Here is a 25,638-nt window from a genome sequence, read left to right as displayed (position 1 = left end):
TCTTGGTATTTTAATTAGATTTACAGATTTATGTTGCTTTAATCAGGAGCGCATAAGATCTTATGCGATGTACAAAATTGTAATCTATTTACCTTCCATTTCCAGTGTGATGAAAGAATCAGAATTCATTTTAACAATCTGTTTTTTTTTTTACATTCAGTTTTTACACAGTTGCAATTAATTTATATTGATAACACCAAATTAAACATGCAACATGATGAGGTTGTGTGACAAAAGTGTTAATTGCAGAATACATACAAAGTGCTCCGTAAGCTAGTATTCCATTGCACACAGCCAATGAGACAAAACCAGCATTCAGCCAAGCCTGTATTTACATTTGAATTTATTGAAAAAACACGATCATAGATGAGAACATGAAGTTAAATTTGACTAAACATATTGAGGCTAAATTATAATTAGCTGAATATATGATATTCATCTCAGTGCGCCCTCATTATCCCTACCCCATTTATTTCTGTCACTGTGCAACAGAAAATTAAAGAAAGAAAAACTCAATCCCAAAAACAGGTTTCAAAGCATTGAGAAACAAAATACATTCGAAAATGTCTGTAAAGGTGACAATTCTGCCGAGTTAAAAAAAAAAGTGTTAACTTTTCTCAAATTTAAAGGCTTAAACTCTTGAAACTGAAAAGTAACACTTAAATACGGAAATGCATTTCCTTCATTCCACTATACACATTTAATGGCACATTTTAGATCAAACAGTGCTGTAAGAATCTCAAAAAAACCTTGAGATGCACATTTAGATGTACTGGCTCTGAGCTGTAAAACATGCATTTTTTGCAGTACAGAACTGAAGTCACACACAGGCAGACGAGACATTCTTTAACACTAAGAACATGGACATTCAGCAAGGCAATGTTTGAGCTGACAAGACTATTTTTGATGAGCAGCAACAAAGGGAATTCTGCATACGTGTTTCCCTGGAGTTTCTGTTATGACTGTACTGATGCTCATGAGTAATCATACACTTTTCGTAACACTTTAAAAAATTTTTTTTTTACATATAATCCATGGCTTGGCATGCCTCTTAAACTGATTTTATAAACAGGTCTGTTTTATGATCAAATCACACTAGTAATATTTAATGGATTTTTTTTTTTAATAATTATCAGCAGCAGTATTAGGAGTATTCAATTTTAACTTTAAACACAACTTACCAATTAATTCTACAATTAAACCTTACATTTAAATAAAAATGGGTTCAGACTAGGGCAGTCAGTGGATTAAAAATACTGCACATTAATTAAGACATTCTGATTTTGTAATCAAACTAACCACAAAAAAAGCCCTCTAATGAAGAGAATTGTGGCTGATGAAAAAAGCAAGGAATTGACATTAAAAAAGTGGCTATATTATATATGTCCATGTCTTTGAACATCACTGTTCTATAGTCCACAGCCTCATTATACAGTCAAAAACAAAGCGGTACTATAAGCTTGAATTGCTCTGGAGGTAGGAACTTACAGTATTTACATACAAATTAGAAGAAATGATTAACTCAAATAATTTTTTAGTTTTACTTTTTTATAATTAATCCCATTAAATTGATAAAACTAGTTCTGCCGTTTACAGATTAAGTTAAAGATCTTTGATTTTGAATACATTCTTGTTCCAGTTCAATATGTCATCCATATTATTCTTCTTTATTTATATAAATTCATGGCAATGCTTTACACCGGTGCACATTAGCCACTATCTGAGAGTGACGGTGGGAAAAATGCAAAACCAATGTTTTGAGTGCTGTATGATTATGTAAATCACTGAACTGATGAATATGTAAGACCTCTCCATGTAAGAGGACAGAGTGAATCTCAGACACTTCAGTTAAAAGCCAGAGACAAGAACTGAATGTATTAGCATCCACATCCAGCACACCAGAGAAATGTCTGAAATCATATTCCTCTTACTCCCTAAAAAGACAAATGAGGGCAAGTGAACAAAGCATATTGTTGTTAACATTTCTGTCATAATCGAATTGGATTTAATATTATTATGGCTCCAGTTTTTCCATTCTGATATGAAACATCCACTTCTCACAATTTAAACAATTTCTGATGGATACAATTAGGTTAAAGTCCTAAATATTTTTCTTACTGAAATTTCACAGCTATATTTTTTGAACTAAATAAAATAAAATAAAAATATTAAAATTAAATGTAATATTTAAAATTAAATTAAATTAAATAGTGAGACAAGAAGATAAATCAAAGTTAAAATACAATAAAATAGTAAATTAAATAAAACCGTAAATCTAACGTTTAAAATCAAATCAAATAAAATAGTGAGACATGAAGTTAAACATAAGCTAAAACTTTTCAAAAACAGCAGCCATTTGAACTGGGTGGATAAACAAAATTTCACAGACAGCTGAAATTCACAGATGTCCTGAGTCAAGATTGTCATTCATCATGATAAATTATGCTCAATATTCACTAATGCTGCTAATGCTTACACTAGCTATGGACTTCAACGACCAAATGTTCACATCTAAAAAGAAACTGCACTTCAAACTGAACTAAAATCAGTCAGGACAGCACTGGGGTTTCATCTTGCCTAGCTGAAATGTCTCTTAGAAGCTCTGAGGATGATACCGATAGGTAGATTTCCGTTTCCGTGTGTTTGTGTGTGTGTTTATATGTCCATACTTGTCTCTCAGGATGGAGTCAGTCCTGGGCTGGTCATGTCTGTTGTTGGACTGGCCAGATACTCACTGGACTTCAGACTGGCCAGAGATTTGTAACTGGCCACTGAGGTTAAGGAACCACACAAACCCCTCAGAGACGGAGTATCCTCTTTCCCTGTGAAAACACAAGCACATGAGCGAGGATGATATTATTAAACAGACAAAAGGCAGAGCAGCAGACACAACATCTGACTAATAGATGTAGCAATAGTAGTTATTTTTCATTAAAAATAAAACTATTAACAATTGAGTTGAGTAATTAAAATAAAGCTAAAATGTAAGTGTTAGATGAAAACTAATAGTTACCAAGGCAACATTTCTAATTTTTAAGTTTTTAAAATACTAAAATTACTAAAATAAACTGCATTAAAGCTAAATAAAAAATAAAATAAAAAAGCACATAAAATTACTAAAACCTAAACTGAAATTATACTGAAAAATATAAATATGCAAGCTTATTCAAAATATTAATAAATACTATAATCGAATATAAATAATATTAAAATAACTCTAGAGATACTCTAACCCTTCCCACAATGCATTGCTCTCAACCTGACTGTTAAATGATGAATGTTGACAAGTGAACAAACCAAAGAAAATTTTCAACTGTGATTTAAGCACTTTTTTAAAAACACAATTTAATCCTATTTTGCATATTTAAGGACCATTAACTGTTTTTGTATTATATTATTCACATTTTGGCACAATTTAATCATATTTTGCATATTTTAGGGCCGTTAACTGTTTTTGTATTGTATTATTAAAATTTTGTCACTCTTTTCAGTTCTCTTTAGTGCAAAAATTTAATTAATTAGAAAAATTTATTTATACAAGATTTAAGCGTTTTATATATTAGTTTATAGTTGTACTGCCTTTATGCTAATTTGCATTTTTGAGAAATTATTTTGCGAATATTTTAATTGAAACTCCAAACTTAAAAATATGCCTTATTTCCTTTGAGAAAAATATAATTTCCCATTTTTCTTCTTTTTATTGAGGGGGGTTTCATGAGATTAACATAAATATTGAGGAAGGGATGCTGTTATTTTCCCTCAGGTGGAGTAAAGAGCCTTCCATTGTCACATACATCATCTATAATAGAGCTGGTTATCAGAGAATGATGTCACCGTAGCTGACTCACACACACACGCATGCATCACAGACCTTCTCTGTGCCAGTGTGTAAGTCCTGCCTTGCTGTCCAGACTGTGTGTGTTCAGTTGTGCTGGCTCCAGAGACGTCTGAGAGAGACTCATATCTGCAGAAAGCTGCTCCAAACTCTGGAAGCTTTTCCTGTGCTCACACACAAGCAAAGAACATGAACAAGTCACAAATGAAAAAAAAGGGGGAAAAAAAAGAAAAAAAATTTCAATAAAACAAATGTATTTGTGTGTGTGTACAGTATATATAAAACAATGTGATGTCATACTAAAATTCTGAAAAAAACTATATATTACATATGTGAAAAAAACTTAATATATTAATATTTCCTTAACATTTTAAAAGAGTATATCTTGCTTTAAAAGTCTATCTTTTAATAATATAGATTGATGTTTTTTATTTTATTTTATAACATTAAGATTTAGAACATTAAGATTTTTTTTTAATTGTGACTATATATTATGTAAATAAACCAATTTTTAAAGAAATTAAATATCGCATAATATTCCTATTACTGTTATGTGGAAAAAAAGGAATTAAACTTAATATTTATGTATCATGATTGTATTTCATTTATGCTGATTTAAATAAAAACTATAATATGCTATACAATAGCATTTGAGTAATCTAACAAGAATCACTGCTGACAATAATTTAAGTCTATACACATGACAGCAATAAAAATTTGTGGAGGAAATGTGCTCAATTGTCATGAAAACAATGTAATAAAATAATTGAAAATAACATTACATGTTTTCATCACAAACAACACTGAAGTTTGGGTTACAATTACATCAGCCCATTTAATAACCTCTGTGGGTTATCAATACATGAGAGCGATTGCTGTAGGAAGCATGCCAGTACTGTAATGTGATTTGAGAGCTGCAGACGCGAGCTAAAACTAGAGCCTGAGAGCCTTTGCTTCCTGGATCATTCGCTGAGCACCAGCAACTCGACTGGAATCCAATATGAGATGAGTTGTGGTGTGAAGCTGCATGTATTTCATAAGGACATGCGTAATCTGAGAAGATACAGTACATTCAAGAAATATAAAAACAGAAAGCACATACTCTTCCCATGGTTCTGTGCGTTTCCTGTACAGGAGTGTATCCAAGGCAACTGCATTAGTATCCAAGGCACCAGGTGAGGGCCATTGGTTTGTCAGGTGCGAGGTAAGCTCCTGTCTGGAGCGAAGGTCATGGTTCTTCATCACCGTCCTGGAGAAACAAACATTATCATTTAAAGAGACAGTACTAAAAAGCTGAAAAAGCAGTATATGTACTAGGGCTGCACGGTCAGTTTTTTATTCACAATTTTATTCACAATCACGATTTCTGCTTCTCTTGATTAATTAAAAATAATTGTCGCAATGCTGCTAACTAGTTTTCATAATTGGGGTTGCCAGATATCAGGAGCTTAAATCCTCCAAAAACTGAGCTTTTCTCTGAAAGGATTAGTTTACTTCCAAAATAAAAAATTCCTGATAATTTACTCACCCCAGTGTCATTCAAGATGTTCATTTCTTTTTTCATTAAGTCGCAAAGAAATTACATTATTTAAGAAAAAAAAACATTTCAGGATTTTTCTCCATAGTGGATTCAGTGGTGGCCAATGGGTTAAAGATCCAAATGTCAGTTTCAATGCAGCTTCAAAGGGCTCTAAATGATCCCAACTGAGGAATAAAGGTCTTATCTAGCAAAACGATCCGTCATTTTCAATATATATATATATATATATATATATATATATACACACACACACACACCTTTTTATATATATTTATAAACTTGCACTAGCTTTGCAGTGTGAATGTGCGTCTTCACACATTACGTAATCATGTTGGAAAGGTCACACGTGGTTCTTCGTCTGTTACTTTGGTTTAAAAACTCCATCTCATTTTTCCTCATAGTTGTTTTACCTTGTTTTGTTAAGGGTGTTTGACTTTGCATGTTCACTACATCACGCGTGCATGATTACATACTGCGTGAGGTTGAGTTGTTGTTGGATATACGTTTGTTTTTAAAAAGTATTTTGTATTGAGTGAGTTAAGAGGTTGTTTGATCTTTTTGATATATAAAACCCTTATTCCTCGGCTGGGCTAGTGTAGCGCTCTTTGAAGCTATATTGAAACTACAATCTGGACCTTCAACCCGCTGACCGCCACTGAAGTCCACTATATGGAGAAAAATCCTGGAATGTTTTCCCCAAAAACCTTAATTCTTTTCAACTGAAAAAAGAAAGACATGAACATCTTGGATGACATGGGGGCGAATAAATTATCAGGAAATATTTATTCTGTAAGTGAACTTATTCAAATTTTCTGACCAATGATTTATCTTCACAACCTGGCAACCCTCTCTCTGTGCTGCAAAAAAAAGCCAATGATTTGAAATTACCAACAACCATGTATGGTATACTTCCATCTCGATTGAAATATTCTGCACAAATTAAAGTGTTATACAGCCAGCAGTCTGCTTGTGCTGTTTTCTGCTTCCAAATCTGTAAGCAAACCTTCTCACTGACAGCTGTAATAAATCCAAACATAAATCCTGACCATATTTTTTGTGATTGAAGTTTGAATAAATGTACTTACACAACCTCTGTAAAAATGTTACATAATTTGGAATTATCTGAACTAATATTAGGAATTTAACTGTTTTAACTTTTGAAAAAGGCTTCTTTAAGTTTAAGATTTTACCTATTTTCATAATGCAAGTCAGTTGAAAATTTAGACACTTTTGATTTTGGTGTTTAGCTATTCTAAAGATAATAATAATAAAAAAGAAAGAAAAAAAGACAAATACCATTTGTTGCAGTCCATCTGCATGAATTTGCATTTGTGGAGCAATCTGGACACTTTTGTTTTTATTGATTTAACCATTGTACAGCCCTAATTTATAGAGCAGGAAATCAACCCGGCTTGTCTAAAATTTGACCTCCTATCACACAAACACCTGCCCAGACCTTCTCCAAAATCCATCTTAATCAGCAAGTCACAGCAAGATCAAAGCTTAACATCTGAAACATGGCATTCAGCGTCAAATATTCTCATCCATAAACAGAGTCTTTAACCTCGGCAATCAGATTTCAAAACTGACTACTCAGCTGAAAAATCACTAATAGTGGTCTCCGAACACTCACTGACATCTGTATTGATTCGCACAGATGGTCCGTAGCAGCTGATACAGAGAAACACAAACAGCTTCGCATGGACATAGGCGTACTTGTATCTACTGAGATAAACAACATATAAACAAGTCAGCTTAAAAAGTTTCTTTTATAACTGAATCCAAGCAGCTATTGCCAGACACAGATTTAAGACCCTGTTCTATTTCTGCATCATGATCCAATTAAACACCTGACCATCAGCGATGTCTTTCCAGCTCAAACTAGATGACCATAATGAAATACTAACTAGCATACTGCACACTGCATAAAATACACTACTGTACAACAGTTTGGGGTCGGCAATATTTTTTTTTTATGCTCAGCAAGGCTGCAAATATTTGATCAAACAACAGTAATATTGTGAAATATTATTACAATTTAAAAGAACTGTTTTCTATTTGAATATATTTTAAAATCAAATTTATTTCTGTGATAGCAATGCTGAATTTTCAGCATCATAACTCCAGTCTTCAGTGTCACATGATCCTTCAGAAATCATTCTAATATACAGTTTTTGCTGTTTATAATTTTGTGGAAACAGTGATACATATTTTTTCAGGATTCTTTGATGAATAGAAAACTAAAGCTTAAAAAAAAACAGGATTTACTGATTTATCTATTTTATCATTATAAAGGTATTTACTGTCACTTTAAATCAATTTAATGCATCCTTGCAGAAAAATATAATTCCTTTAAAAAAAAAAAATCCTTTTGACCCCAAACTTTTGAATAATGTATAGATAGATAGATAGACAGATAGATAGTTTGCAAACAAACACATTCTCCCATCAGTCTCTCCTCTAGTCTTTCATTCATTCCCCAGTCTCTCTGCTTACATGCTGCAATCATCTATTAACTTATTTGCGTCTGTCTCCATAGCAACCCTGCTCTGGTCGAGCTGCTGACGTCTCCTCGAGCACACGGCTCTCCAGAGCTCAGTTGAACCGTGAACTCCAGCTGTCTGACAGAATGAGAGGAGAAACGAATCGGAGGACTCGGGAGGCAGGAAACATTCAGACATCATCCGTACTGACACTCTGCAGCCACAGAAAACACTAAAGATTAACCGTTCTTCTGCTTCACAGCACAGAGCATAATATCAGATGATAAATGAGACCACACCGCACAGATAATTAAGCTTTCCCCTCCCGCAACTGCACATTTCCATGAGCATGAATCATACTCACACCCAAACAATTGTGCCAGTTTTGTGTGTAGCATTTCAGCAAGAAATACAGTGTCATATTCACTAATTAATCACAATACATTTTAATTAGGTTCAATATTTGCAGATTTTCCTTAATTTCTATGCAAATTAGATTCACCTGCAGTTCACCTAAAAATGAAAATTCTGCCATCATTTATATATAGTTTGATAAATAACAGATGCTGGTACCTATTAACCTCCAGAGTATGAAAAAAAATATATTATGTAAGTCAATGGGAACCATAAACTGTTTGGTTACTCACATTCTTCAAAATATGTGTGTGTGTGTTTAGTAGAAAAAAAAACCCATACATGTTTGGAACAACTTGAGGGTGAGTAAATAATGATAGGATTTACATTTTTTGGGTATACTTTCCCTTTAACACATTGTTTCTTTTTAACACATGTAATTTCTATGCAAATTAGATCATTTATAGATCATTAAAGTTTGCATCTTATTCACAAAGTCTGCTTTTTAAAAAGATATATTGATGATGACAATAAATGATGATGAAATGATAGAGAAGAACATTTTTATTACATTTTTATAGTGCTGTTATTGTTAACTAGAACTAAAAAAAAATTAAAATAGTTTTTGATACCTAAATAAATTTAAAATAAAATGTAAATATTAGATGAAAATCTTTAACCTAAAAACATAACTTAACCAAATACTTTGAACTTAACTAAAAAAAACACAAGTTTACTAAAATTAGAACAAAAATCAGTAAAACTAAAACAAAAAACAATTACAAAAAAATACAAAAGCACATAACAAATTAATAAAATGTAACTGTAATGTAATTACTAAAACTGTAACTGTTTAAAATTAAAACTTAAAATATAAAAAATATAAAATACTATTAACTATTTAATAAAATGTAACTAATATATAAATTATATATATATATATATATATATATATATATATATATATAGTATATATATATATATATATATATATATATATATATACACACACACACACCACACACACTATATATATATATATACACACACACACACACAAATACAAAAGTACATAAAAAAACTGAAATTTAAACTAAGTATATATACACACACACAAAATATAGTGTATATATGAATAAAAGAGGTGATGATATACACATACTAAATGAGTACTGGTTCAAACTTACAGCTGATCCTGCAGCTCCAGTATGATGAACTCCAGCTGCTCTTTCTCCTGTTTGTGGCTGATTTCGGTGTCAGTGAGTCGTTGCAGTAGAGATTTATTCTGAGAGACAGACTCAGAGAGCTGAGCTTCCCTCAGGCACACCAGCTCCTCCAGATAACCCTAAACAATTATAATAATTCATGCGATCTGTGTCAGTATTTGTTGGTCTTGTTCCTGGGTCCCCCCAGGATGTCTCTCTTATCTAACACACCTGACCGACTCATCCGCTCATCAGTACAGACCCCACGACCTGATCTGAGGGTGCCAGACTAGATACTGAAAATATTATGCAGGAGCACTGAGAATCACTGATCTAGAAAATATTCACACTCAGTTTAACATTCAAAGTTCATCTCACATGATAGGGAAACTAGTATGTTGATTACTGAATATGGTACACAGTATATATACATGTATATGATCTATGTATATTTTATATATGACAGGATATATTATATAATACAGACTATTTTAAAAACGCATGTAAACAGCATGCAGCGTGACTGACTAAAAATAGACAATTTTTACATTTTATATAATTTTGCTTTTTTGCAGTCGAATTAGTAAAGAAAGAGATGTTAAAACTCTTAGTACATTATTGACACAGTTAGGAAATATGAATAAAGACTTTTCATAGCAATTTTAAAATAATTTAAGAATTTTATAACACAGCAAAGATTTTAGAATTAAACACATTTAGAATTGAAATTAAAATTCTTGGTTTGTAAATGAAAATGTTTTTTATGATTATTATAGATTTTTTTATTCTTATTGTGTGTGTTGTGTATGTTATGTAAGTGTTATGAATGTTGAATTTTTTTGTATTTGTTGTGTTTTTTGTTATTATTTGTTTTATTTATTTGTTTGTTTGTTTAAAAACAAACACTGCACAGCAGTACAGTATCAGAATCAGTGTATATACTACCAATCAAAAGTATGGGGTCAGTAAAATTTTTTTATCTATATATATATATATATATATATATATATATATAGATATATATATTATAGATATATATAATATATACTATATATATATATATATATATATAAATAAATTTCATTAAACAAGGATGCATTAAATTGTCAGTAAAGTGACAGTAAAAGTAAAAAAAAAGACTTTTGCATTGTTACATAAAAACAAATACATAGAATACCCATACATACAAAGAAAACAAAACAAATAAGTTCAGAAATTAAGTTCTGTGTAATAAAGTGTTATATATTACAAAATGCTGAATTTACACATATTTGTTAATGCAGCATGCTCAAAAGTTGATTTGCATGCACATCAAATGAAAACCAAGAAAAGGGAAGCTCACAGTGTGCTCTGATTGTGAACTACACATTTTGGCAACTGCAGTAGATGTGGGTATTATATGCATACAAAAATTGAGCATACTGCACACAGAAGGCTATACATATTGCAGAAACAGTTTAATTAGTAGTCGCCCTCACCTTCTGTTCCAGCACGACTCTGTATTTCTGCTCTAGTCTTTTGCTCTTGCTGTACCAGGTGTTCTGATCGGCCAGCAGACTGGCAGCCATGTGGGATTCAGGAGTGCCTGCTTCACTTCCGCTGCTGCCCAGCGTTCTCATTTCCTCCTCATCGCTGCTAATGCTGTCAGAACTACAGCACACACACATACATAATATTCAATCTCATGCATTAGGAAGGCCTAGAGCATGTTCACAAAACCAGCATGTTTATATGTGTGTTTTTGTGTAGTGCTCTTACGTTTGTGTGAATTTAAGGTACGGTGTGTAGTCAATGACGGCGGGACAGCTCTCATCAAGCCCCTCCCCTTTCAGACAGAAACTGTCAATCAAGAATGAAAATTTCAGCATAAGCCAACAAATGCACTTTGTTTGATGAGAATGTCACTGTGGCAGAGTATTATGGGCAGTGATGATCCTACAAAACAATACGGAGGCTGTTCTCAGCATCTATATTTGTGTGTGGCTCGTGTCAGCAGGTGTTTATAGAGCAACACCCATATAATAAATCATCATCATCCTGTCCTGCTGTGGCACGTTACGGAGTGTGTTTTCAGCATCTGTATTTGTCACAGAAAGGAAGTGAATGAACTTGAATATACCTGAAGTCAATGGCATTCAGTCCAATCAGAGTATCTGCAAGAAGCCCCGCCTCCTCACCCAGAACTATAGCACCCTCCTCATAAAACCTCCTGACAAAAAATACACAAAACTGATGAAGACCTGTGAACAACAATTAGCACAACTGCTTTCAGCATTAATAATAATAAAAGTTTCCGGAGCAGCATATCTAAAAAAAAGTTTATAAGACAAAAAAGATTCTACCACAATCAACCTGCAATCAGATATAAGAGTCTCAGAGTGTGTCTGAGTGCTGTGGAAAGATACCTTGTAGTTTTGAAGTCTCTCAGAGCTGCAGAGATATATTCAGACAAACGCTTCTCCATTAACGCCACTCTTATCCAGGCACGACCCTGAGAGAAAGAACGAGAGAGGGATGCTCTTACCTGTCAATGACTAAAGCCTTAACATTGAAGTAACATCACAGCCATTGAGCCGGCAATCTGTTTTAGCTGACTGCTTGTGATCAAATCATCTGAGACGAATGACAATACTAGATTTAAACAGGACAAGTCTGATCTGGGAGTTTCTTCTATCACAAAATATCCCATTTATATATGACACCAAACCAGTTATTGTTGTAAACCTGTTGTTATTGTTATCTAAAGCTAAATCTATTAAAAACAATTTCCCATAATTAAAAATAAAAAATATTAAATAAAAAAATACACAGACATGTAATAAAACATATATAAATAATAAGTAAAAAAAAAAAAAAAAACAAATAAACTCAAAATACTAAAAAATGTAAAATGTAAAACTAACTTAAAATGAATACTAAAATTACTGAATGAATATGAATTAGGTGATTAGGGAAATAAAAACATTAAAAAGTTAATAAAAATAACAAAAGCACATGAATGTTCTTAAATGTAAACTAAAATTAATAGAAAACTTCAATGAAATTTTTTTTTTATTAAAATAAAAACTTAAACCGAAATTTAGAAATGTTGCATTAGCAACTAACTGAAATAAAATAATTTGAAGTACTAAAATTACTAAAACATAAATAAATATACATTAAAGCTAATATAAATAAAACATAAATTAAAGCTAAATAATTAAAAAAATATAATAATAAAAATGACAAATGCATGTAACAGATTTGCTAAAACTTAAACCAAAATTGAAATATAAACAAATATATAAAAAAAGTAAATTCAATATAATAATAAATACTATAACTGTATATAAATAATACTAAAATGACACTGCAACACTGTGTGTGTCCTGACCTTTGCTTTAGAGCTGCGGACGTTCTCCATGTTCTCGATGCTGTGGATGCAGCTGTGCGGGACTTTACTACACGCTATACGTATGTAATCCCAGAAACTGCGCGGGCTCTCATAGCCAAACCAGCTGACCTGACCTACAGCAGGAAAACACACACAATGCAGTGTAAAACCAGTCTGATTCCTCAAGACAAGCTCTGTATTCATTCAGATGCAAGACTCTTCTAGAAAAACAAAATACAGTTTTTTGCATCCAGTTGTGCTACGTTTTAGTGCAGTGACATTGTGGGCAAATATCTGAGCTAGTAACTGAAAGGGATTTTTTGCTTTTTAAGCCATTTCAGAGAACATACATAAACATGGAGAGATCAAATATAGCTGAAAGGCTGAAAAACAGCGATATGTAAGTGAGCGTGAGAGCTGCTTTGTCATGCTGTAAGAGTCGTCTGAGCTCTTCGAACCCAAAATGAGACACTCAGTGCTGTATTTATACCTCATTACAGCAGCTGGAGTGTGTGTTTGTGTGTGTGTGTGTAGGCCTTTTAGCAGCATGTATCACAGCATCACTATGAAATGATGTGTGAAGCTTCTGGCAGAGCGTGTGTCAGTTCATTTGTTCTCTAAGGCTCCGTCAGTTGTATGTTTTTGTTTTTTGTATTATATGCATAACATATTATATATAAAAACAATTTATATATTTCTAAAAATAAATACATAAAAACACTGGCAATTTAGTTTAATGACAACCGTGAACACAACAGGCTGTTTTTTTTTCTATAGTATATTACAATGTAAATGCCCTATTCACATATGAAATAATACACGTGTTTAGCTGTGCTCACACACAGTGAGGATTTATTATCAAATCCAGGTCAGTTTGCTAAAAATGTGCTGCTCTGACCAAGATGAAATGCACTTTACAATTTCAAAGTGAAACAGGACAGTATGTGCGTTTTCTTCCTCACCTTTCAGTCTATGGCTGAGAATATGTTCTAGAATGGAGACAAAGTTGATGAACTCAGCAGACGTGTCGTCTATCGTCTCAAAACATGAGCGATCAATGAGGGTCTTCACTGAGAACCTGAATACTCAAACACACACAATCACAATCATGAGCACAATGAAATCTACACAACACCGTTTAAAAACACAAACATTTCTAATAGCTTGTACAGTACAGCACTGACACGCTTTAGTTATACAAATAATTAACATAATTATGCTGCCTTTGAAGATTTGGTCATATTTTAATGCATCTAATGCATTAAATATCATTTTTATCATCATTTTAATTTTAATTTTATATTTATATATAATATTTTAAGTTCAACATTATTATATATAACAAAAAAGATTTTAATACTTTTAGTTTTAGTTAACTATAACTATGCCACTATTTGGACAAAAAACCCCACAGAAAACTCAGAGTTCAGCAAGGAGACAAATAGACGTGTAATTCAGAGCTTAAATAAGCTGAGTCTTCTGTAAAACCCTAAACTAAAGCTTTTTTAAAACCCCTAAAAGAGCAACTGAGAGTCAAAGGAGATGTCTTGTGTTTTGTGGAGCGCCATTAGTGCCATTATTATGGTCTCATCAAATGTAATTATGGCATAAATGAGTGTCCTTTTCATTATCGGCGGCTCCTGTGCTCTTATGTGTCTCCTCACGACTTCCAAATACCCAGCAGCCTTCATGCAAATGTCATTTCAGAGATAATTTCACTTCTGACATTTCCTTTCTAAAACACACAGAGCAAATGGGGGGAAAAAAGAATAAAGTTTGAGACTAATGGCTAAAAATATCATCTTAAGTAACTTAAAACTCAAAACTAGTGTGAAATGCACAGCAGCATTATATGCCAAGGATTTGCAAACATCCTAAAGTTTGTGTGTGTATTTTTTGGGATGTTAAAATACACCCTCTTATGCCTAAAATAATTTTAGTAATTGAAATAAATCTAAATACATAAATATATTAGGTTAAAGTATATAAGTAAGTATAGGTTGAAAACAAAGAGAAATGTTATCTTGTCAGCTAACTGAAGTAAATAAGTAATAAAATAACTAAAACTAAAAAATAAATTAAAGGTAAATTACTATTTTTTAAAGCAAATAAAAAATGACAAAAGGACAGAATAAAATTCTTATAACATAAAGATTAAAATGAGAGCTAACGATATAAAAGTTAATTCAAAATTAATAAATAGTATAACTGTATATAAATCATACTAAAATAACACTTACAGTGAGTATGATAATGGCAAAATTTATGCAACGTAATGAGGTCATATGGCACCAATTATCATATTACTGCTTGAATTGTTTAGCAATACACAGTATTTTATGACACAAATGCGAAATTACTTTAAAATAGCCTGATGAAATGTCACGCTGACAATATTAAATCTGATACTGATAAAACCATCTCCAAAAACTGAATTTCTGAAGAAGCATCCTGTGACATCTCACGTAGATTAAACCAGCCTGACATTTCAGTTGAGAAGGTCCCAAATTCTCTGGACTTCTTTGAAATGATCGTTTTAGGAGCAATGATCTAGAGCAGTTATTCAGATTACACTCAAATATCTTCATTCAAGACTTTCTGACAAATAGTGAAGGTTCTTTCATGATTCTCTGAACGTCACAGACTGTGTTATCACTCAAAAACAAAAAGACCTGCAGTGATTTATTTCAGTCCTGAATGAACTCTGGATCAGATATCACGGGATAAACATGAGAGGAAATGGATTTTGCTTATCTGTTCCTCTGTTCTTCCTACCTCAGACACACACAGTAAAAGAATCGCTGTCTGAGCCATGAGCTTCGGTCTTACTGTGATTGTAAATGTGTGGACACGTCACACTTGAAGCTTTTTTGATTGGCTGATTCCTGCTGTGCCTCCTCATGGGTAAGACATTCATTTGTGTTCAGACAGATGCTTTTCCTGCTTCAAACGTTGTCTTTGTGGCACTGACTAATTAGACACATTCATGTAATTAATCATATTCCAGTGAGTGGCACGAAAAGTACATTCAGTTTTGTTTAAGATTTGAATCCGTCAGTGCTTTATTATTTTGCTTCTTGCGCATTTCGCAAGACTTTCAAAGTGAAATGTCCAGTGAATGGCACAAAAGTGTGTTCAGTTTTTAAAAAATAAATAAAAATCAAAGCTGCATTGAACCTTGGGTGATAAACCTAACTGATACCTAACTGATAGTGTTAACAAAAGCAAACATTAGATAAAAACACCATGCTATTTTATCTTGATTCCACAATTCTTTGATCAAACAATCGATAGAAATGCATTTGCTAAAGGAACCATGTCATTTTAGCTCTAGTCTTTGAACTTTTTTATTATGATTGCAAGTGCAATGCTGTACCAGGTGGGCTGCTGAGCAAGTTTACCACAACAGAAATGCCATTGAGTTGGTCATGTGATGCAGACATCAAAATTTATTAATTCACAAATCATAGCTTATAAAAAATGTAAGTAGAGCCATGTTTTTCCAGTGAGCCGAAGTTGCATATTTTGCATTATATATTGTAGCACGTGCAAAAAACACATTGTATGCAACAATAAATGGTTGCACACAGCATACTTTTATCAGAAAATAAGTCAAGTTGATATCACTGCTGATTCATTGGTCACACTAAACAGAAGGTGTGCTGCATTTTAGGATACAGTGCGATCCGGTTGTATACTGCACATTTTGGCAAATGTAGCAAGTCATCCAGGTAAAACAAAGTGTACTGTATCCACTTCACCACAGAGATACTACAGTTCTCAGTAATACATTATGTGACACAGAATGGGTCACAAAGTTCTCAAGGTCTTGCGTATTATTCATTCCCTAGTTAAAATCCTTGTTAAGACTCACTCATAACCAGCTATAAAACACAAGCTTTTCTAATATAAAAACAAAAATCGAATATAAAAACTGCCATTAAATGGTATAAAGATATTCATACGGACTATCTGCCTTTTTTTTATTATGTCCAAACGTTGTCTTTGTTTTTTAGATGAGTGCCATGATCCTACCATACCTTTTTCTTTTCTTTTTAACATACTATAGGAAAGCCATTTTTTTTCTTTTATGGGTTGATTTTTTTTTTTTTTGGATGAGTTTTTAAATGCTTTGTTGAGTGAATTGATTCAGTAGCTGTACTTTTTCTAAGGATTTCATCTATATGACGTGATGCTGTGATGACAGATCTCAGATCAGCGCTTCTGTGTGCACTGTGCAGTACATCATCTCATCCCCCCTGCTCCAGCATCAGCATTTTACAAAAACTAACTTGCTAAAATATATCAATGACATCATCATCATCACACATGTTCAGCGCGCCGGTGTGCTGCAGTGATGATGAATGTGTAGTCAGATTTTACCTGCACACGGTGATCAGATTTCTCCTCTCTACGGCTCTAATACGCGCTGCCGTTTTTTTACGAGCCCCGTTGAACCCGATGTTTAACGATGCCATGATAGCCGTTTATTTCCTCACGTCTTTTTCTCTCCTGATGCTTCGGATCAGTCTCCAGCTAACTGACTCTCACCGGAGCCATAGAAATGGAATAAGCGAGTGGAAAGGCAATTAGCATGATATGGGTGTAGAAAATGGGCGTGGTTTTGGGTGGGTTTTTGAAATGATTATCTTATTTTAACTCTTCGTTTGAGGTTTTTTTTATGTCATTAAAAATGTATCTGTTATTTTTTTTCAGGCGTAATTTATCATCAACATTGTATCTGAAGAGGACAGCGTTGTCATGTGCTCTCTGTAACTTTTCTCAGCGCTGGTTAGGATTAACCAATCACATATTATTAAACAACGATTTGGAAAATCCGTTTATAGATATTGATGAGGCAGATATCTATTTTCCAGGTAGAAAACAATCCTTGTATGTAACAGATTTAACCGATTACATATATTGGTGTACACATGTTTCCAATAAGACAAACGCCCTGAGAGGTGAAGTGGCTTCAGTAAAGGAATTGTCTTTTAGAGCCAAAATGCGCCCCCCGCAGGAAGATTATTCTGCGCCTCATAAGAAACTATTAAAAGCTGATAAAACACTGGCTGCCCATGGCTGATAAAAAACACTGACGTTCATTATGGAGCGTTTTTGGATGTATATAAAGTTCACATAACATAAGTTTACATAACCAGCAAAAAGAGTTTCTAGGTGTCATGAGAAATAGCAACTACTCGTAATAGTGCTGTTATTAAAGGGATACTCCACCCCAAAATGAACATTTTCTCATTAATCACTTAATCCCCATGTTGTTCCAAACCCGTAAAAGCTTTGTTCGTCTTATATTTTGGATGAAAACCGGGAGGCTTGAGACTGTCCCATAGACTGCCAAGTAAATTACACTGTCAAGGTCCAGAAGAGTATGAAAGACATCATCTGAATAGTACATCTGCCATCAATGTTTCAACTGTAACGTTATGAATCGACGAGAATATTTTTTGTAGACGAAGAAAACAAAATTAACGACTTTATTCAACAATTCCTCTCCTCTGTGTATCTCCAAATCAGCGTAGCGCCATTTTGGCAATTCTGAGCCAAACACAGGCAGCTTATATTTTTGTTTTCTTCGTGTACAAATAGTATCCTCGTCATTTCATTATGTTACGGTTGAACCACTGATGGCAGATGAACTATTCTGATGATGTCTTTCACACTCTTCTGGACCTTGTCAGTGTAATTTACTTGGCAGTCTATGGGACAGTCTCAAGCCTCCCGGTTTTCATCCAAAATATCTTAAATTGTGTTCCAAAGATGAACTAAGCTTTTACGGGTATGGAACGACATGGAGGTAAGTGATTAATGACAAAAATTTTCATTTTGGGGTGGAGTGTCCCTTTAAGGATTGTATCAGATTCATGACAGGTGTCATTTCCTACTCCCCACTAGGTGGCCCCAAGGTACTAATTCAATTTGAGAACAGCAAACAAAAGAAAGGGAGGGGGGTGACAATATTTCACAGCTATGATCAAATAAATATTAATTCCACATTCACAAAGCATGATGCCTTAACTTTAAACCTAATTGTAAAATATTCACATCTGATCTACTTTACTCATCCATTCGAAGAATCTCCTCCAATAGAAAAGCCTTGAAACATCCAATATAATAGAAAATTCATAAATAAGTTGTAACTTTTATGATTGTAAAATTATTTTATGATTGTATGACTGTATAATTTTTTTTTTTTACTTATTAAATTAACTTTTCATTTTAACATTATCCCCCACATGTTCTTGTTCTGATGTTTTTATCAGCATCTTTCTGATATAGTAAATAATAATAAAAAAGATTAAATAAATATATGAAAAATAAACTGAAAATACTTTTAGGATGTTATCTCTTCCATAAAATTATTATAAAACAAATAAATATATAAAATATAAATATCAGAATCTTGACAAAATATATTGCATAATTTAACAAAATGAGTTTAAAAAGGTGGCACAGGTTTAACATTTGAATGGTTTTGGAGTTCTAGTGTGCAATAGCCCCTGTGTGTACTATACACTTTTTAGTTGAAATCTTCCTGCAGCTCCACAGTGTCTAGTCATAATTGCATATAAAACATTGACCCTTTTTCTGACATTTGTACACAAAATAATCATTTTTGTTTTAAAAGAAAATATATAGCAAGAACTAGATAAAATAAACTAGCATTTTGTTAGTTTTGCTAGCATTTGTAAGGTATTGTGAAAAAGCAATTTCAATTTAAACGGTCTTAGATGAGTGTTTCTCAATCCAGCTCCCGGGGGACCCACAGTGCTGCACATATTAGGAGTCTCACTAATCTTACACACAAATCAGGTCATGGAGCCTCTAATAATGAGATGATGAGTTGAATTAGATCCGTTAGAGGAGGAAGACATCTCAATGTGCTGTGCCTCAGGGCCCCCAGAAGCAGGATTTGAGAATTACTGTGGTAGGGGAATAAGGAAACACTGTCATGAGTCAAGTTTTTTTAGGCATTTTTCTGCGAGCATATACAGGTTTTAGACAAATCCAAAGACAAAGTGTGTGAGTGCAGACATATAAACAAGTAGTAGTCAAACGGTTCATCTTTGCTGTGCATTCAGCATAACAAACCCAAAATAAGCAAATAAGATTATAGAAATCAAGTCCTATCAGACTAACTGCTAATAGAATACTGTCATTTAAAATCTCAATGTATAAGATTATATCTTAAAGTTATTCGAGAATATTTATTTGCTGGTTTTATAATTAGTGTTTCTTAAGAAAGTTGATTTATTTCACTAATTCCATTCAAAAAGTGAAACTTGTATATTATATTCATTCATTACACATAGACTGATATATTTCAAACGTTTATTTCTTTTAATTTTGATTATTATAACTGACAACTAAGGAAAATCCCAAATCCAGTCTCTCAGAAAATTAGATTACTTAAGACCAATACAAAGAAAGGATTTTTAGAAATCTTGGCCAACTGAAAAGTATGAACATGAAAAGTATGAGCTTTAACAGCACTCAATACTTAGTTGGGGCTCCTTTTGTCTGAATTACTGCAGCAATGTGGCGTGGCATGGAGTCGATCAGTCTGTGGCACTGCTCAGGTGTTATGAGAGCCCAGGTTGCTCTGATAGTGGCCTTCAGCTCTTCTGCATTCTTGGGTCTGGCATATCACGTCTTCCTCTTCACAATACCCCATTGATTTTCTATGGGGTTAAGGTCAGGCGAGTTTGCTGGCCAATTAAGAACAGGGATACCATGGTCCTTAAACCAGGTACTGGTAGCTTTGGCACTGTGTGCAGGTGCCAAGTCCTGTTGGAAAATGAAATCTGCATCTCCATAAAGTTGGTAAGCAGCAGGAAGCATGAAGTGCTCTAAAATTTCCTGGTATATGCTGCAATGACCTTGGACCTCAGAAAACACAGTGGACCAACACCAGCAGATGACATGGCACCCCAAACCATCAATGATGGTGGAAACTTTACACTGGACCTCAAGTCAAATAGCCTACAGAACTAGACTGAGAGACCATTTAAAGGCCTTTGCAGGTGTTTTGAGTTAATTAGCTGATTAGAGTGTGGCACCAGGTGTCTTCAATATTGAACCTTTTTACAATATTCTAATTTTCTGAGAAACTGAATTTGGGATTTTCCTTAGTTGTCAGTTATAATCACCAAAATTAAAAGAAATAAACATTTGAAATATATCAGTCTGTGTGTAATGAATGAATATAATATACAAGTTTCACTTTTTGAATGGAATTAGTGAAAGAAAAAAAAAACTACTTTTTGATGATATTCTAATTATATGACCAGCACCTGTATATCGTTCTTGCACACGTTTCTCCCGTTTGTCAGCGCTGTTTCTTTTTGGATTTAAACCAGTTTAAATCACATTTGTGTTCTTCGCTGAATTCAAGCGCTTCGCACCGGATCTCACAGCGCTGTAGTGGTCGCGTGACCGAGACTCATCAGCGGGAGTGAGCTCGCCTCGTGCTGCGCTACCTGTCTCTCCAAAACGTGCAGGCAGGGCCGCATTAAGACTATAAGGGGCCCCTGGGCTTTACCTCTTGAGGGGCCCTTCCAGGGCTCGACAATAAGGACTGCCCGATTGCCCGAGGCAAGTGTGAATGACGCTCGGGACAGTAGACAGAACGGTCACTTGTCCGATCGGGCCAGTGCTGTAGGGTGTGCGTTATATGTAGTCTATGATATCGTAATTGTTGATTTAACGATCTGATATTATCGAGTATGCATCTCACTTTACAAAAAACAAACAAAAACACACCCATTCTGTGACGTAGTCTAGTAGGTTAGACTTGTGCACGTGATTTAGTCTTAATACCTCAGAATTCAAATTTGCCCCTGTATATATTTCATATAATTAATAATTTAATATCTATGTTAACCAATATTACACAAAGAGTGCCGTTTTTCTACAAATATTAGCATGATTACAAATGTGATGATTTTATTTAGCTTACAGAACAAAGAACTTAATATCAAGTGACTTACATTTTAGACACCAAATCGTCTGTTTCGCTGTATTTCCCCAACGAAAATGGTTCCAAAGTCCACAGAATTGTTTTGCCTCTGAGCAACACTGCCTGAGTGAATCAGCCGCTTGAATGAATCGGTTGAATCTCAATGATTTGCTCATTAACAGTGATTCGCTGCCACCTACTGGCGGGTTTAATTTCAGGTTTAAAGTGTCTCCATTTTTTTTTTATAATTCCACAGTATTTAACGTTTTATATTTTCAACATTGAAAACATTTTTATGCATCTGTAACTGCTCTTGACTGATAAATGTTTAATAAAGTTTAATCTATTCTATAGTTATACATTAGATTACAACTTCTGTACCTGAAAATCTCTTGTTTAAACCTACATGAAAAACTTGAAAAGCACCATTTATTTCATTTATATGTTTGTTCTGTTGTATTTATTTGTGCTATTACTCGTAATTTGATTATTTGTAACTATTTTATTACTTACTGTTTTTTTGTCTAACAATATTTAAAATTTAAGTTAATCTAGTAGCTTTTGCTGTCATTAACCTATTATTGAGGTTAAATGTAACAAAGACAATGAAAACAATATCTATGCGTATTTTATAGGCCCATTTTCTTGTCTTTTACTTTTATTAATTTTTTGTTGTGGGGCCAGTGAAAATTTTGGTGGGGCAGGTAAAAATTTGAATCACTGGCCCGACCGGGGTTGAGCCCTGCCTTCATCCATTGAAACTGCATAATTAATCGTTAAAAGTTATGGTTCCACCCCTTTTACTGTAAGGCCGTTTTTATCTATTACACGTTACCCCACCAGGTGGCAACAAGTGACTGTTAAAAATGCATTTGTCATGGAATCATTCTCAATTTAATTCAGTATTGCGTGATGTCTGTGAGGGTTTTCTGCACACGCGCTTAGGGTATGTCAGTCAACACGAGTACAGAGATCTTTTTCATGACTTATTATTGCGATTAAAAAGTAGTTTTAACATCAAGCACGTCCTACACAATTTTCTCATTCATGCATTTTCTTTTAGTAAAAAACGAAATGTGCCCAAATATTTTGCTTTAAAGAATTGATACGAACATCAAGCGCAAATAAGTGTTTGCTTCTGAAGGCATACGCAACTTTAATAGTAACAAGAGTGCTTTATTTGAATCATTATGTTAGTATGATAAGGCCTATTTAATTACATGTATGCAGAATCGTTCGCATCAACATTCCAATACATAAAAATTATTATAATCCACAGCTCTAGTGTGGTGGCTAACTAACTACTGGGAGCTCAACTAAGTTGTTAAGTTTAAAAGGAGTTAATTATTTTGATAGACTATCATATCTAGCTAACGTTACTGCTGCCAGCCTGCTAGTATATCACAACCAACCTGTAAATGGCGGTGATTCCCTTTTCCCTTCACCATTATCTGCATCTTCATCTTTCCCTGGGCCTGCGTTAAAATATGATGTTAGTTTCGGGAATTTTTTTTTTAACAAATTGTTCTGACGTTCTACTTTATCTTGTGCTGTTTTTATTTTTTTGCGAACCACTTTCATATTTACGAGACATTGCGGCCACATTAGATTAGCTATTAGATTAGTTATTGTCATCATTAGAATAGGCGGCAATTATCTTATAAAGAATTCAACGTAAGTATGTCACGTGAGTTCGATACAGGCCAATAACTGAATGCTTTCAGACAATGATGAATTTTATTGGATTTCAGACAATTAAATAATGCCCACTGTGACTGATGATTGCAGGGACGCACCGCCATGCGATAAACCAAGATGGCGGCGCGTCCACACGCAGCGGCTTCTCTCTGTCCCGACAGAACGGTGTTTTCGTGTTTTTTGTCTTGTGAGTCGCAGTGTTTTTTGTACGTCGTCATCGCGTCTATCTGTCTTTAAGCAGGCGCGCATACAGTCGTGAGTTTCTGCTGGATGTCGGCAGAGCCGCATTTTTTTTAGAGTTAAACTCCGCGCACGCGGAACTGCTGCGAGATCTCGAACTGCTCCGGAGGCCTACATCATCACCGACCCCCTCTACTGCATCTCGCCCACAGCGGAGGCGCCACAAGCGGCGTGAGAGGAAGCAGAAGAGGGGGAAGCGCGGAGGTATCCGGGCTAGGCTAACGGCTAACCCACACAAGCCATCCATCCCCACCGTCGTACTGGCTAACGTACGCTCTTTGGACAATAAACTGGACTACATCCGATTACTACGTTCAACTCAGAGGACTGTAAGAGACTGTTGTGTGTTTGTATTCACGGAAACATGGCTCCAGCGACAGCGTTCCGGACTGCGCCATTCAGCTCGACCAGCTGACGTGCTATCGAGCAGACAGAGCTCGCGTCGCGGGAGGAAAAAAACCCGCGGCGGCGGGCTTTGTGTTTACATCAATGACGCGTGGTGCCGCGATGCTGTTGTGATCTGCAAACACTGCTCACCCCTGGTGGAGTTTATGATTATTAAGTGCCGGCCGTTCTATCTGCCGAGGGAATATACTGCCATACTGCTCGTTTCGGTTTACATTCCCCCCGAACAACAGCAACAGCAACAGGAACGATGCACTAAATGAACTGTACCAGCACATCAGTGAGCAGCAGACAGCACACCCCGATGTTTTTCTCATCATAGCTGGGGATTTCAACCATGCTGACTTAAAGAGTGTGTTTCCTAAAATACACCAACACATTAACTTTCCAACAAGAGGTAAAAACATTTTAGACTTTGTTTACACCACACAGAGAGGGAGCTTACAAAGCCCTCCCCCTCCCCCACCTTGGTGCCTCAGACCACATCACTGTCATGCTAATGCCTGCATACAGACCGCTCGTTAAAGTCGCCAAACCAGTTCAGAAACAGATTCAAGTGTGGCCAGAAGGATCGTCTGAGGCTCTTCAGGACTGCTTTGATACAACTGACTGGAATATGTTTAAGCAGGCTGCCACTTATAATAACTCCACTGACCTCCAGGAGTACTCGGAGACTGTCACTGCCTACATCACCAAGTGTATTGAGGATGTAACAGTCACAAAAACCATTACTGTCCGGGCCAACCAGAAGCCCGTGGATGACAGGGGAAGTCTACAGACTCCTGGAGACGCGGAACGCTGCCTTCAGAGCTGGAGACGAGGGGGGCCTGAGAACAGCCAGGGCCAACCTATCCCGCGGCATCAGAGAGGCTAAGAGACAGTACTCCAGGAGGATAGCCCATCAATTCAGCGACAGCAGAGACACTCGGAGCCTGTGGCAGGGGATACAGACCATTACGGACTACAAGCCCCCACAGCGGACCTGTGACAGCAAACATCTCTCTGCTGAACGAGCTGAACACCTTCTTCGCTCGCTTTGAGGCACAAAACATCTCCACTGCACAGAAGACTCCACCTCCTCCCAGAGACCAGGTGATGATGCTGGCCCCCAGACAGCGTGAGGAGATCCTTCAGCAGGATCAATGCACTCAAAGCTCCGGGTCCTGACAACATTCCTGGGCGTGTACTGAGAGACTGTGCAGCAGAACTCACTGATGTCTTCACAGACATTTTCAACATCTCACTTAGTCAAGCTGTTATTCCCACATGCTTCAAAGCTACCACCATCATTCCAGTCCCGAAGAAGCCATCTCCATCATGCTTCAATGACTACCGTCCTGTTGCACTTACTCCCATCCTCATGAAGTGCTTCGAACGGCTAGTCATGCACCACATCAAGTCTGCCCTCCCCCCCTCCCTGGACCCATTCCAGTTTGCATATCGGTCCAACCGGTCGACCGATGATGCCATCTCAACTACCCTCCACTCAGCACTCACACATCTAGAGGAAAAAGACTCATACGTCAGA

At 35.1% G+C, this 25,638-nt stretch overlaps 2 protein-coding genes across 3 annotated transcripts in view; one reads left to right on the top strand and one right to left on the bottom strand.

Moving 5' to 3' along the window:
- Positions 1-326: 326 nt before the first annotated feature.
- Positions 327-17,374, bottom strand: rundc3b (RUN domain containing 3b). Of its 2 annotated transcripts, XM_042741572.1 has the most exons (12): positions 17,174-17,374; positions 13,753-13,868; positions 12,791-12,924; positions 11,823-11,908; positions 11,537-11,626; positions 11,176-11,256; positions 10,896-11,067; positions 9,400-9,557; positions 4,938-5,084; positions 3,872-3,999; positions 2,670-2,822; positions 327-1,934 (listed from the first exon to the last, which is right to left on the bottom strand). In XM_042741572.1, the coding sequence occupies exons 1-11, from the start codon at positions 17,266-17,268 to the stop codon at positions 2,677-2,679; spliced, it is 1,353 nt and encodes a 450-aa protein (XP_042597506.1). In that variant the 5' UTR covers positions 17,269-17,374; the 3' UTR covers positions 327-1,934; positions 2,670-2,676. The 2 variants fall into 2 exon arrangements, with proteins under 2 accessions (XP_042597506.1, XP_042597505.1); XM_042741571.1 differs by having other exon boundaries at positions 327-2,822.
- LOC109088974 (semaphorin-4A) overlaps positions 15,577-25,638 on the top strand; it is a 23,613-nt gene continuing 13,551 nt past the window's right edge. Inside the window, exon 1 of the mRNA XM_042741568.1 lies at positions 15,577-15,694. Coding sequence (XP_042597502.1) covers positions 15,691-15,694 — 4 coding nt within the window. The 5' untranslated portion in view covers positions 15,577-15,690. The remainder of the gene's footprint in view (positions 15,695-25,638) is intronic.

The sequence above is a fragment of the Cyprinus carpio genome, chromosome B16, assembly GCF_018340385.1.
Source record: "Cyprinus carpio isolate SPL01 chromosome B16, ASM1834038v1, whole genome shotgun sequence".
Taxonomy (NCBI): Eukaryota; Metazoa; Chordata; class Actinopteri; order Cypriniformes; family Cyprinidae; genus Cyprinus; species Cyprinus carpio.
This window is presented reverse-complemented; position numbering and strand designations above follow the sequence as displayed.

Coding starts and splice junctions, on each gene's coding strand:
- rundc3b (XM_042741571.1), bottom strand. CDS start 17,268: ATGGCATCGTTAAACATCGGGTTCAACGGGGCTCGTAAAAAAACGGCA. Junction 11,909..12,790: donor TCCGCAGCTCTAAAGCAAAG/GTCAGGACACAC, acceptor TCTTTCTCTCAG/GGTCGTGCCTGGATAAGAGT. Junction 11,257..11,536: donor CTGAATGCCATTGACTTCAG/GTATATTCAAGT, acceptor CTTGATTGACAG/TTTCTGTCTGAAAGGGGAGG.